The following is a 14,885-nucleotide window of genomic DNA, read 5'->3' as shown; positions in this document are numbered from 1 at the left end:
GATAAATAAGGACTGCACAGCCTCTCTCCGTTGACCTATCTGGGCAGTATATTTAGCAAACACATAACACTAAACATAGTTTAGCCTCATCTCTGAAGTCACCAACTAAATCACATGTCTATATACTAAATCACGACTGATTTATAATATAAACATTTCAACGAAATTAAAAAAGACATTTCCTTAGTTACAGAAACGAGAGCATGCCAAGAGAAAGCCAGCTTACATCAGACAGGACTGATCTTTGGGCACATGCTTTAGGTCAGGTGACATAGTACCAGCATGGATTGCCATGCTTTGATTTGGTAGGATAAAGTCCTTTTAAACCCTGTCAAGTGCCCGGGGATCCTGATGAATGTGATATACTAATGCTGGATGAAGTGTAAACTTATATACATACAGGTCACCATGAATGCTTTATCATAAATTAATTACCGTATTTATCGGCGTTTAACACGCACTTTTTGTCCCTGAAAATAGGGGGAAAATGATGGGTGCGTGTTATACGCCGATATCCCATATTTACTTACCTGTCTTGAAGCGTGGGCCGGTGTTCAGCGCGCACCGCGGTACTGGAACTTCAATTTCAGGTTCCGGTTTCCGGCGGGACTGAAAGGAAGTGTGCACACTTCCTTTCAGTCCCGCCGGAAACCGGAACCTGAAATTGAAGTTCCAGTACCGCGGTGCGCGCTGTGAAGCCGGCCCACGCTTCAAGACAGGTAAGTAAATATGGGACAAGGGGAGGGGGGACACTATGGGACAAGGGGAGGGGGGACACTATGGGGCAAGGGGAGGGGGGACACTATGGGACAAGGGGAGGGGGGGACACTATGGGACAAGGGGAGGGGGGGACACTATGGGACAAGGGGAGGGGGGACACTATGGGACAAGGGGAGGGGGGGACACTATGGGACAAGGGGAGGGGGGAACACTATGGGACAAGGGGAGGGGGGAACACTATGGGACAAGGGGAGGGGGGACACTATGGGAGGGGGTCGAGAATACTATGGAGAGGGGGGGAGAATACTATGGAGAGGGGGGAGAATACTATGGAAAGGGGGGGAACACTATGGGTGGGGGTGGAGAATACTATGGGAGGGGGTGGAGAATACTATGGAAAGGGGGGGGGCACTATGGGATGAGGGGGGGAATTTCCTGGAATTTCCTTCTTAAAATGAGGTGCGTGTTATACGCCGATAAATAAGGTATCTTTCACATATAACAGTTATAAATATAATAGTTATTTTTTTTATCATACACAGACTTACCTATTGATGTAACTCAAAGCCACATATGTAGGTTGTTGAAGTTCTTGCTTTTCTAGCACACGGGGATCTGTGTCTGTAAAGCCAGAAATAATTGTGTAAGTTTTATATTTTTTCAATCAAACACATAATTAATACAAATTTGGTATTTCTTATTAGATGAACAATAACATATCCCACCCTATTATCCTCAGTAATGCACAACTTATCTACTATATATTATCCAGTAGTAGTGTACAACGCGGTGGGAGCAGTTCACCTCAGGTGATAGGCAAGATGAGGGTGCACACAGTACCCCTGTCCCACCTGCTACTCTTTGTAGCATGCCTGCACAGGACCCTCGAAGCAGGGAGTGAACCGCTTCGCTGATACAGGCGGCAGGTATGGAGTGATATGCCACCAGCAACTACTGTCTAGTAACGTAGAGAATGAAGAGTCCCCAACCATAAGACACCAAGAAGTTACTCCCCCATTGTAGAGGTAGGAGGAATGTGTGAGTGAGTGAGTGTGTGTGCGCTCAGTCAATGAATGCAATTCTGTGTATTTAAAAAAACAAAAAAAAAAATAATGCACAGAATTGACTTAAGCCAGACAGAACTCAAGGAGGATACAAATATATTTGGGGTCGATACAAACATTGTCTTGAAATCATGAGGTCACGCATTTAGACTGGAAGAAAGGAGATTTAGACTAAGGCAAAGACAGGAAGACCAATAAGGACGTGGAATTCTCTGCCTAAAGAAGTGGTTTTATCGGAGTCTGTACATATGTTTAAACAGCAACTGGATGAATATTTGCAAAAAGATATCATAAAGGATATAGTTTTTATAATTGTGGGGTAACCGCTTCTTGATCCGAGAAGAGATCCGACTGCCATTCTGGGGTCAAGAAGGGTGTCTTTTCTAGTTTGTTGCAAAAGTTTTTTTTTGGGGGGGGGGGGGGGGGAGGGGGGGTGTTGCCTTATTTTGTATCAACAGCAAAAACAGATGTGAGAAAGACTGAACTTGATGGACAAGTCTCTTTTCAGTCCATGTAACTATGTAAGTCATTCGCGAAATGCAGCACAAACAAACTCCAGGGGCTATGACCATTTCAAATCACTGACGTGGTCATAGTGCTTGTAGAAATCCTTTAACCCCTTAAAGGACCACTCTAGTGCCAAGAAAACATACTTGTTTTCCTGGCACTAGAGTGCCCTGAGGGTGCCCCCACCCTCAGGGTCCCCCTCCCGCCCGGCTCTGGAAAGGGGAAAGGGGTAAAACTTACCTTTTTCCAGCGCTGGGCGGGGAGATCTCTGCCTCCGATCCTCCTCCGTTCCGCCCCGTCGGCTGAATGCGCACGCGCGGCAAGAGTTGCACGCGCATTCTGCCGGTTGCATAGGAAAGCATTTACAATGCTTTCCTATGGACGCTTGCGTGCTCTCACTGTGATTTTCACAGTGAGAATCACGCAAGCGCCTCTAGCGGCTGTCAATGAGACAGCCACTAGAGGATTTAGGGGAAGGCTTAACCCATTAATAAACATAGCAGTTTCTCTGAAACTGCTATGTTTATAAAAAAAAATGGGTTAACCCTAGCTGGACCTGGCACCCAGACCACTTCATTAAGCTGAAGTGGTCTGGGTGCCTAGAGTGGTCCTTTAAGGACCAAGCTTCTGGAATAAAAGGGAATCATGTCATGTCATGTCATGTCACATGTCATGTGTCCTTAAGGGGTTAAATAACAGAACCCAGTAGTGAAAATGTTTAATAAATAAAAGATGCAGCAATTATATTGCCATGTCTTCCATAATGATTCTATATAAAAAATAGTACATTTTGGTCTATGCCTTTCACAAAATTTCTGAAAACTAAACTTTCTTTTTTGTTTTTTCTAAATACAATAATGAATTCAACCTGGCATTTCTTTAATTTAGTGCTACCCTGACACAATCCATTACAGTTACCTATTAATTTTCTATTAGTATCACCATTAAATACGACCCTACATTGTGTTGTATATTTTATCCTTTTGTCTACACATGGGGATGGCGAAAAATATATATGAGCATACAGAAAATAAGCTAACGAATAATGTGCACTACAGAACGTATATATTTAGTTACTTTCTTGATTTGTGTTTTCTGACAGTTGCAAATAATCTTCATTCAGCATTTTATCAAACTGTACCCAGCACCGGTTTGCTATGGGTCTGCTGCCTCTAAATTCCGCTACCTAGAAAAAACATGTCATCTGAATCACACATATTCCTCATAAGTTCAGCCTGTTTTATTACGCTGCCAACTCGGCTCCAAAGCCTATATATTACTGGCTGAAATTGACTTTCGCGCAGTATCTGCTTGCTGCCAACGGTGTGGAATGAGTTAACCTCTTCCATGCTGGGGCCTGCCTGTGCAGTGCATAGAATTTGTTTAAATGTAGTGGTTTTAGGTAACCTTGCTTCTCATGCCAATTATTTCCTATCTCATTCAGATCTTGGCAACCCCCACGTTTGGTCTCCAGTGGTCTGTTATTAGGAGTGATCTGAAATGCCTTGTTTTGTTTTTATTCTGCCTAAACCGCAGTACAGGTAGGATGGGAAAATCAATACAAGGGGGGCGGGGCCTGACCTGCATGGCGGTGAGACGTGTTTTACACGGGCTTCCACACAATCGTAAACCTAGCAGATTTTTACTCTCCTTTAATGTCCAATCTGGGTCAGCAGACACAACCAATCTAACATTCACAACATAGGGCAAAAGGTATGACGATCAGCGACCCGATAGGAGCACGATTACCCATTACCGGATCCTGCAGCCTGGAGCAAAACAGGCAGGGGGAGATGACTACTCTCCTGTCCTGCAGGTGCCAAGAAGAAGAAGAGGATAGACACAAGCCCTGTTACCCCCCCCTTTTGGACAGGCGGGGGTGATCCCGGTCCTCCCATGGGAGGTAGCCCTGAAGTGCCAGGAGCTCAAGTTAAAGCTACACAAACAGAGAAACAGCGAGTTGGCTTACCCAATATGGCGGACGCCACAAGCACCATGGATTCCAGTGCAGGCCACCTCGATATCCTGGCCAAACAGGACAAAGTTTTTGCTGAATTTTGGCAGAAGCTAGAGAGCTACTTGCAACCACCTGCCCCAATACAGAAGACAGGCTACTCACCTCAACGCCACTCACTTCAGAAGCTCACGACTCTAGCAGCTCAGAGGGCCCTAAAATGGCGGTGGAGAGCACTGAGCACACCACTACTCACCAGGGTGATATAGAGGCAGTCCTTGTGGCGGTCTAAAGCTGAGGCTTGGGAAGTGCTAGAAGTACCAATTGATGCACTCTTTGCCTACACCTACTCTTCCCTGATGTGGGCCTTGGTTTTTCCCACGGAGGGCATAGGATAAACCCGGCCTCAAGACGAGCTAGTCCATAGCCCAGGAATACTTACCTGTTCCCATACTTGAGGAGTGCGTGAGGTTTCTTTTCTGTCCTAATTGCTAACCTTGGTCGGCCTTGGGCTAATATTGTTCAATCACTCATCTAGCTCATTGCTCTGTCGCTGGGGGGGCCTCCTAAGGGGAACTATTTAGATAGGTCTGCCATTAATATCTATCTAGTTCTAGCACTGTTCTCTCCACAATGACCACACTTGCCTACAGTGCATATTGCCTGTATATTCACAGTTTTTACGGCTGACCTAATCTACACTGTTATTTCTATTTTTATTTTTATTCAAAATGTGCTGATATATGAGTATATACACGCCTTTGTCTTGACTAATCATTATCGTAATATTGTGTGGCTGCACATTCTATAATATCAGCCTCCTGATCTCTTTCTAAGTAAATCACAATGTCAGTTTGTGAATCCAGCAGTATGGCATGTACCTCTCTACTGAGGTTTCCTCTTTTGCTTTTCATATCAGCTTGTTTACTTAATATATCTACCACATATTTGTCCTTATCTCCTGACAAGTTCTAATTTACCATGTTTACTATACTAAAATGGTGCAGTTTCCATGTGTCATGCGCCATGATATTGTTTTTGTTGAAAAGCCTCTGTGTGCTGTTGTGGCACTTTAAACATGCTTGTAAACCTCTTGCACAGAAAAAGAAAGAATAAAAAAAAAAAAAAAAGAGAGAATGATAATCCATACAAAATACATAAATAATAATTCAATAATATTTAGCGATTTGCATTTTCTATGTAAAATCAATGATATAGAATATATCCATTTGTGACAATAGGCGTATGTACCAAAAATATCTTGCCTGCCTCACTGCTACTCCATGTCTACAAAAGATATCTCTGTGATCAATGGCATAGACCTCCTAGTCCACCTAGTACAGGGATAGGCAACCTTCGGCTCTACAGATGTTGTGGACTACATCCCCCATAATGCTCTTACACACATAATGCTGGCAAAGCATCATGGGAGGTGTAGTCCAAAACATCTGCGGAGCCGAAGGTTGCCTATCCCTGACCTAGTAGAATAACAAGAACAAAGTGGCTTCACAGTTTGACAGTGATAGAGCAATACCATACTAGAGCAGCATGTGATTTGGGGACCAATGTGTGGAATTTAGAAATGGCAGAAAGAAATGCAAATAATGTTTTTTTCTGATTTGTAGTAAATAAGGAGCAAGACCTACTAGTAATCAGTCACCGGTATATATTTTTTGTGTAGTTTAAAGATAGATTTCTGTTAAAAAAACAAACAAACCAGGAGGTCCTACAATGGAGGGACATTAGGATGGAGAAGAGCAGCAGAGGGACACAGACTCAAAACAGGGACTGTCAATCCTAAATAGGAACACTTGAGACGTATGGAATATTTAAAAGCTCTGATTGTAAGTTACAATTCCTTAATGGAATGCAAGAAGCTGTCTGGCATGTACTTTTTGGACGATGGTTTCTGATTAAAATAGCAATAATGAAAAAAAAAGGAAGGCAACATAATAAAGTGACTGTAAACCATTTCTCTCAAAGATTAAGCCTTTAATGGCCTTAGTTAAGGGTATACTATTAGAGCTTTAGAACTGTAAGCGAATAACCGCGAGAGATCTTGAGAACACAGAAGACATATTTTAATCTAATAACGCAACTCATATCTGAAGGTTGCATGATAAAAATAAAATTCATATCACGTAAAAAAATAAATAAAAAAAATTAAAGATAAGTCCATGGTTTTGAGATAAGCACTCAATGAGCAGTTATATACTATATGGAGCACAGAACAATGGCAGAACATGGGGGGGCAGTTCACTATTTACAGAGCATGTACCTCTGTTTTCTAGCGTTTAGCCCCAAAATAAACAGTGTCTCCAATCGGAAGCTCGGTTCTGGGGAGACATACAATGTCTGAGTTACTAGCAAGTTTCCCATGAGCTTAGGGAATGAATTCCACACATTTTGCAATGAATTTGGAATCCATGTTTGCAAGGATCCCTGGTGAGCTTGGCCCACAATGTCTTGGCAATAACCCGTAACACACGTCCCTAAGAGAATAAATGTCTGCTTTCAGACAGCAACTCAAAATCACTGAAACATTTAACTAATTCAGTAAATGGACCACATCTGACAGTAAATAGATAACCCTTTACTTTAATTTAAGAGCAATGGACAAATCACAATATGAACACAGTTCTCCAATGTAAAGGTAAAGGGTTTCTCCAACCCTTTTAAAGAAATATGTGTTTAATTTTTTAATTTAAAATGTTCTATAGGCAACTAGTAATTAGCCCCCCCCTTCAGAAACCCTCCCCCAAAAAGCTTTAAACCAACCTGAAATCCACGCCCCCTCTGACATCACTGCTTTCCTCACGACGTCCAATCAAATGGTTCTCATAGAGAAGTATTTGACTGGACCATTCTCACTGGCTCAGAGTGCATGCACGAGCTCAGAGTTGTGTGTGGGGGGAGGAGGGATGGGGGAGGAAGGGAGTCGAGGATGAACAGGCAAGGGCAGAAGGAAATATAATTAAAAAAAAAAAAAACAGATGCACATTAACCAATGTAGGGAGGCTCTGAAATAAAGTGAGGCCAGATACATTGAAGCTTCCCCTTGCAGATGCTCTCCCAGCACTGCCTGCAAGAACAGAAGCTGATAACTATTGCCAGCATGCAGTGTCAGCTTACAACAGATGTCTTTTTTGCACAGAGTTGACATTAGGCCCAGAGTTCCGGGCAGCCTAAGTCACGTGTGCGATGGGTGTAACGAGCCCCCAGAACAAAAGTGAAGATATCTCTGTCTAAGCAGAAACACTGCACATACACATTCCTACCACTATATCTAAAAGAAGAATTGGCCGTGGTGGTTGGAGGAACCCTTTGAGTTGTGAAAGGCTACAACACCCAGTATCCACTGGATAATTGATCATGGGAGTTGTAGTTTAATAACAGACAAGTGGGCTAGCAGATTGCCCAGTCCTATTTTAGGTGTTCTAACTCTATTAAGGCAGGTGCAATAAAGCAGATCTAGCTTTGTGCTTTGCACATATTTGGTCCACACTGAATTAATAATGATAAATGTAGTTATCCCTAATGATTTCCTGACTTGAAGCAGAACTGTCTGACGTTGCACTTTCCAGCCAGTAGAAACACAACAATTCCAGAGACTTACTTTATAAATTATTCTAAATCTGTGTGCACATCGCTATTATTAAAAACTTACTCAGTAAATCATTCACTGCTTTTTTTATCCTCTGTCACTTTTATGATAGAAAAATTTCTTCATCATACCAAATGATGTGTATACAGGCTGTTACACAAGTCTTCTTGATATCAATTATTACAGGACGGTAATGAGATGAGCTGCTGCATACGTATGAACAATCGGTCCTAACTATAACCTTTACAGCTGTCAGAGCGGCTTCAAATATGCAATTAAAATGAAAAATACGTGTATGGAGAAGAGCCGTGCATATTATTTCTAATAACACACAAACACAGACGCCAGCAAGGAGATGTCAGCACTAGTGAACATTAATCAGACTCCAATGCTAGTATTCACAAAGCAGCGATACTACGTATCAGAAGACCCAAGGTTCAGAAGGTTGCCTACCCCTGCTATAGAAATATAGAGGTCCCATCATCCCTACTGACCAACACGTTTAAAACATTTGTACAATGATTCTGGCTGTTGCACACAGCTGCATGATATGTATTGGCCCTAAACAAAACAGCAGGCAATAGTGTAATAACGGCAAATAGCCCATTATCTAGAAACACATCTCCAGCACCTCTTTCCCAACAGATATACAACACTAAGGGGGATACTCATTAAATGGATACTTGTGGAGAACTGACAAAGGCAATTGTGATTTTCAGGTCAAAATAGTGAAGATAGAAAAATAGCACAAGTTTTTCTTTCAATTATTATTGTAATTCTTGTATGAGTACTATACAATTCCTACTATAACAATGCTACCATCACCTCTACCTCGCAGGCTCGCTGCCTAGATGTTCTCTTTGACTCTGTCCTTTCCTTCACCCCTCATGTCCAGTCTATTGCCAAATCCTGCCGCTTCCATCTCAAAAACATAGTGCGTATCCGCTCCTATTTAACGCCAGACATGGCTAAGATGCTGGTCCATGCCATTTTTCTCTCTTACCTTGACTGCAATTCCCTTCTCAGTGGTCTTACGTGTTCCCAGCTTGCACCGTTGCAATCTATAATGAACGCGGCGGCAAGGCTCATCTTCCAGTCCACCCGCACCTCTCACGCCTCCCCCTCTGTCAGTCCCTTCATTGGCTTCCAGTAAGGTTATAGGGCCCAATTTAATATTCTGGTGCTTGCTTACAAGTCTCCACATAATGCTGCTCCAACCTACCTATCCTCCCTAATACACAAGTATGTCCCATCTACCCCTCTGCGCTCTGCCGAAGACCTACATCTATCCTCCCACCTCCGATGCTCGTCTTCAAGACTTCTCCAGGGCTGCACCTTTTCAGTGGAACTCCCTTCTCTTCTCCGTTAGACTTTCACCCAGTCTTTATTTCCTTACAAAAAAATCATGGAAAATGTACTTCTTCAGGATTGCCTATCAATTAAACTGTTTACAGCTTTTCATCCCCACACCCTGATTCTTCTCCTGCAACTGTCAAAAATAACCTACTAGGGCCTCAGTGAATACTTTTCTAGCAATCTACATTGATACATTTACATTTACCCTTTGTGTAACAAAACCTACTCCCTCATTGAGCAGGGCCCTCAACCACTCTGTTCCTGTGCGTCCAGCACAGCAAGCAGAGCTCGCTGGCGTTACATAAATAATGAATAAACCCACATATATTTGTTAGTAAAGAAATAGGATCAGTTATTGACAATACCTGTGGCTGGAATGCACAATGAATTATAATGGCGTATGTTTCAAATTACATTTGATACGTTGTGCCCACTATAATTTGGAGTAGTAGAATGACAACCCCTCATCATTCCTGATACTACTAAACTTTGTTCATGCGATTATCATTTTAACTAGTGTATATTTCGAAAGGCAAACAGGAACCAAAACAATGTAGGGAATATATAACACATGAAAATGGAAGATACGCAAAACCCACTAATAAGAGCTTAAACACTAAAGTTATATAGGAGCAAGTGTTCTGTGCAAGAGACAGGTTTTTGGCCTTCAAATGTGATCAGATTTCACAGTGCTTAACTAACAACAATTTGAGTATCACAATGTATTTAATTATATATATTTCACCAGAAAGAATACATTGACAAATCTCTTGTATCGAGGACAATTGTCTGAATTACATTTCAACAATGTAACAAATTCCTCTTAACAAACTTTAAAGTAGAGATACAGACAGAGCGGCACCCATCTCTATTCCCATACTGAGTGCAAATGACCCATCCGTTCAACTACAGCCAGAGGTGGAACTACCGCAAACGTATGGGCCTTTTCAGGGGCCACTCGTGCGCTGCAGCCCCTTAACAGTGTGACTAGGCCCCCGTAATCTCGGCAGTGCTGAGAGAAAGTGAAAGTCAATCACTTCCAACACAGAGTCGTGCGGGAGGAAAAGGCAGAAAGAAGAGGATGCGGAGTGGGAGAGCCTCTGACTCCCAACAGCCTCTGCCAGCCATCTGGAACCTAGGGAATCCACCCTCCTGCACCCAAAAGGTAAGAAACAGGATGGTGGTTTAAAATGTGTCCATTTTGCAGGTGTGTCTGTATCTATCTGTATGTGTATCTGTGTAATAGTCTGTGTCTCAGTGTGTGCCCCTGTGTATCTGTGTGTGTCATTGTGTGTAGCCATGTGTTCGTGTATCTGTATCAGTGTGTATCTGCATGTGTGGCAGTGTGTGTCTGTATGTCTCTGTAAAACCGTATGTGTGTTTGTGTGTGTGTCTGCGAATCTGCATGCGTGTCCGTGTGTATGTTTATGTGTCTGTGTATCTGAATGTGTATCAGCATATATATGTGTGTCAGTGTGCGAATCTGAATGTCTGTGTACCCAGATGTATGCGTGTGTGTATCTGTGTATCCAGATGTGTCATTGTGTATGTGCATCAGTGTGTGTGTATGTCCGTGTATATGTATGTGCAAAAGTCTCAGCATTCAAACTCCAACACTACACACAAATACACCCCTCCATTAAAACGTCAACACTACATACAGACACACCCTTACATTCAAAGGCAAACACTATAGACAAGTAAATCACTGCTTTCATAGGAAAACAGTACATAAAAACAAACTACACATAACAAATACACCCCTACATTCACATACGTATACTCCATACAAAACATGCTTACATTTAAACATACAAACACCACTCTTTACTAAATACAACCTTACAACAATGACAAATAGTAGATCCCCAGGTGGCAAAGCATTGTGGGAGTTGTACTACCTTTTTCCCCCATCTTTGCGATAGGGGAAACTGAATTCTTGCACCGGGGTCCTCTCTACTTTAGTTCTGCCACTGGCTAGAGGCATTTCAACAAGAGAAACAAAAGTAGGTACAGCAAATGTTAAATGTCCAGATAAGCGAAAACATGTTAGTGCCCCCTTATTGTGTCATAGCACCCAGCTCCTTAACCTCTAATTCAATGTCTGGTGGATACCTAAAAGAACACTCTTAGACCCGGCTAATTTTTATACTGTTAAAACCTGTGTTTACCATGTAATGGCACAATAAACACTAGAGTAAGTCTAATACTCCTGGTACCATAAACACTGGACTTAATAAAACATATCCATCAGATGAAATAGTACAACCATAAACAATACAAAAATGGCTGGGTGTGATTACCTGCTACGCCCTTCATTTTTCTCATCACATCTAATCAATCTCAAAATCCTGCCTAACTTAATTTAACGAAAGCTTAACAGGACCAACGTTCTTTTTTTAAAAATGTTCTACCATTTATTATTGTTGAGAATTCCCTCTAAAATTGTTTTGAACAATCAATAGAACAAACTTTGACATTTGTCTTTCAAATACTAATTAAAAAAAAAAAGTTTTAACTAAAATATTTTTACTTTTTATAACTATAAAAAGTTTGACTTTTTAGAGCAACTGGAAGCTTTTGCCAAACTTTTAACATTATACCCTGGTAACTTCTGATTTCATGCTAAATTTTCTTAAGCCGGTTATATTTCTTTTCAGAATAAAAAAAAACAAAAAAAAAACACCCTGCTGAGATGCAGTCCGTGAATAAGCAATACTATTATAATTCTGTACAATGCATAACCCAAATTTAATAAAACGGTCACATGTAAATGGTAGCCAATTCTCAGTGAATGAAATATATACTCACTAACTAGGAGATCATTAGGCCTTTTTACATAGTGTAATGTTTTTGTAGCTTATGTTAATGTGGACTGATTTAAAATCTATAATTATCTCCGTGGTCCATGACATATATTAATGGCCAATTCAATTTGGCAAAACCTTCATTAATCAAAGCAGCCAACAGCAGACCCTGCAGCATTAAGGTGCAATAGCAAGCAAGGTAAATCATCTGTGCATTTAATAAACACAGCTTGGAAGTCTTAAACCTCCAAAAAAAGTGGCAGAGAAAAGAAAACTATTTTTCTTTGTGTCTCAAAACTCACACATATTATATTTTCTGTAGCATCAGAGAGAGAGAGAGAGAAAGAGAGAGAGAGAGAGAGGGTGTGTGTGCGTGTGTGTGTGTGTGTGTGTGTGTGTCAGTATTAGTCCAGTAGATAGATATGTATATCTAAAAACAAATAAAATTTGTATCTTGTAATACCTTTTTTATTGGACTAACAGAATTTTCTAATGACAAGCTTTTGGGTGTGTATATATCTATATCTATATATATATATATATATTTATTCCTCTGACACTACAGAAAACAATATTTATAATGTCACACAAATTGTTATTAGCATTAACTACTGAATACAAATACTTCAGCTAATACATGCACACAAATAAATACTAGAAATGTAAAATTATTTTGTGATCCCCAGTGAAGGATTTACAAGAAATCATCTGTGCCACATGGGAAAAGAAATTCCAAGTAAATAAAGCCTAATGTACTATTAATCTATTTCCTATAGTCGTCAGATATCCAGTTTCCCAAACAGAGGAACATCACTAAGGGGAGGACTTGGATGCCCTTTTTCTGGGTACAGCCCCGTATGTGGGTCACATAATGCGATGGTTGTCTCACGACTGGCTCACAGAACATATTTTTGAGCAGACTATTGCTCACTTGGGGATTTAATGACTATATAGTTCTACAGCAATGTGAAATATAATGACATGGACCATTAAATGAGACAAAATTGCAATTGTTTGGGGATAACAAGCACAAAATAGTGTAGTATGTCATGAGGCGGTACTAAAAGTGTCAACATTAAGAAATATAATATTTATCAGAGGAGACTAGTTGAAAATATCTTACCACTAGCTAGACAAATCTTCAGTCTAGTTTGATAGACTGGCACAAATTGCGTTGATTTTTTTTGTTTTGTTTTTGTCTACTGTGTTCATTCCAAAACATTTTGGAATTGGGTAGACACTTCCTAGTAGAAACAGCTTAGTACTACAAGTGATCAGCAGTCATATACATAACACACACGCTCATATTATTTGAACATATTTAAACCTCGTAAGTATGCACGATCAGTGATCAGTGCGTTAATCACCGTAATGCACTAGTGACACCATGCAAAGCAGGGTCACTAATCTCCGCTCAACACAGATATAAACATGTCCTGGTCTGCCTGAGATTAGTGAGAGTTACTCTCTGGGATGGCTGCAGCTAAATGGAGTTGCCATGATTTGAATTCAGCTATTTCCCTAAGCTTTAGTAACGCTGGTAGCTGCTGTTTAGGAGCGCAACTCCCTCTAATTATACTTCCTTCAGTTAAAGAAATCCAAAACACTAACACAAACACCAACAATAATTCTAACTCTAACACCGACTATAGCTACAACGCTAACATCAGGGGTGTATCCTGGTTTTGTGCTGCCCTAGGCAGGACAAAACTCAGGCGCCCCCCTCACCCCCCCCCGCCACCCCCACCCAACCCTTCCCCCGCCTTCTAAATACACACACACTGACAGATACGCATCCATTAGCTAACTGTTAGCTAATGGATGCGTATCTGTCAGTGTGTGTGTGTGAGTGTATGAGTGTGTCTGTTAGTGAGTGTGAGTGTGTCTGTTAGTGAGTGTGTCTGTTAGTGAGTGTGTGAGTGTGTCTGTTAGCTGCTAACAGACACACTCACACACTCACTAACAGACACACTCACACACACTGACATACACACACTAACAGACACACACAGTCAGACACACACACACTCTAACAGACACACTCTCACACACACACTAACAGACACACACTAACAGACACACTCACACACACTAACAGACACACTCACACACACTAACAGACACACACACACACACACACTAACAGACACACTCACACACTAACAGACACACACAGTCAGACACACACACACACACACACTAACAGACACACTCACACACTAACAGACACACACACACACACACTAACAGACACACTCACACACTAACAGACACACACACACACACACACACACACTAACAGACACACTCACTCACATTAACTCGTTTTTTTTTTTTTTTAATTTACCCCCCCAGCCTCCTTACCTTTGGGAATGCTGGGGGGGGTTCTCCCTCTCCCTGGGGTCTAGTGGGGCTGCCGGTCGGGCTGCTGGGCTGGTTGCTGGCGAGGGAGCACTTCCTCTGAGCTGTCTGCTCAGCTCCCTCGCGCGCCGCAGAGTGAGGCTGGGAGGCGGAGCCGGAATATGACGTCATATTCCGGCTCCCAGCCTCACTCTGCGGCGCGCGAGGGAGCTGAGCAGACAGCTCAGAGGAAGTGCTCCCTCGCCAGCAACCAGCCCAGCAGCCACCAGCCCAGCAGCCACCAGCCCAGGGTGTCTGTTAGCCGCAAGGCTAACAAGGCATTTGCCCTGGGCGTTTGGGGGCGGCTTTTTTTGCCGCCCCCTGGAAAATGCCGCCCAAGGCAAATGCCTTGTTTGCCTCGCGGCAAATACACCCCTGGCTAACATATCATGAGATACAAAAGATACCATAATAGTGAAGCATTTATTAGAGAGAAATAATGCCATCTTGGAGCTCAGGAGACATTCACAAAC

The 14,885-nt window shown here is 41.9% G+C and overlaps 1 protein-coding gene across 1 annotated transcript in view; it reads right to left on the bottom strand.

The window, feature by feature from the left end:
- The window catches only part of JAZF1 (JAZF zinc finger 1), a 267,550-nt gene that overhangs the window by 114,413 nt on the left and 138,252 nt on the right, over positions 1-14,885 (bottom strand). The window contains exon 2 of the mRNA XM_063452337.1: positions 1,269-1,341. Within this exon, the coding sequence (XP_063308407.1) occupies positions 1,269-1,341 (73 nt within the window). The remainder of the gene's footprint in view (positions 1-1,268; positions 1,342-14,885) is intronic.

The sequence above is a fragment of the Pelobates fuscus genome, chromosome 4 (assembly GCF_036172605.1).
Source record: "Pelobates fuscus isolate aPelFus1 chromosome 4, aPelFus1.pri, whole genome shotgun sequence".
In the NCBI taxonomy this organism is placed as follows: Eukaryota; Metazoa; Chordata; class Amphibia; order Anura; family Pelobatidae; genus Pelobates; species Pelobates fuscus.
This window is presented reverse-complemented; position numbering and strand designations above follow the sequence as displayed.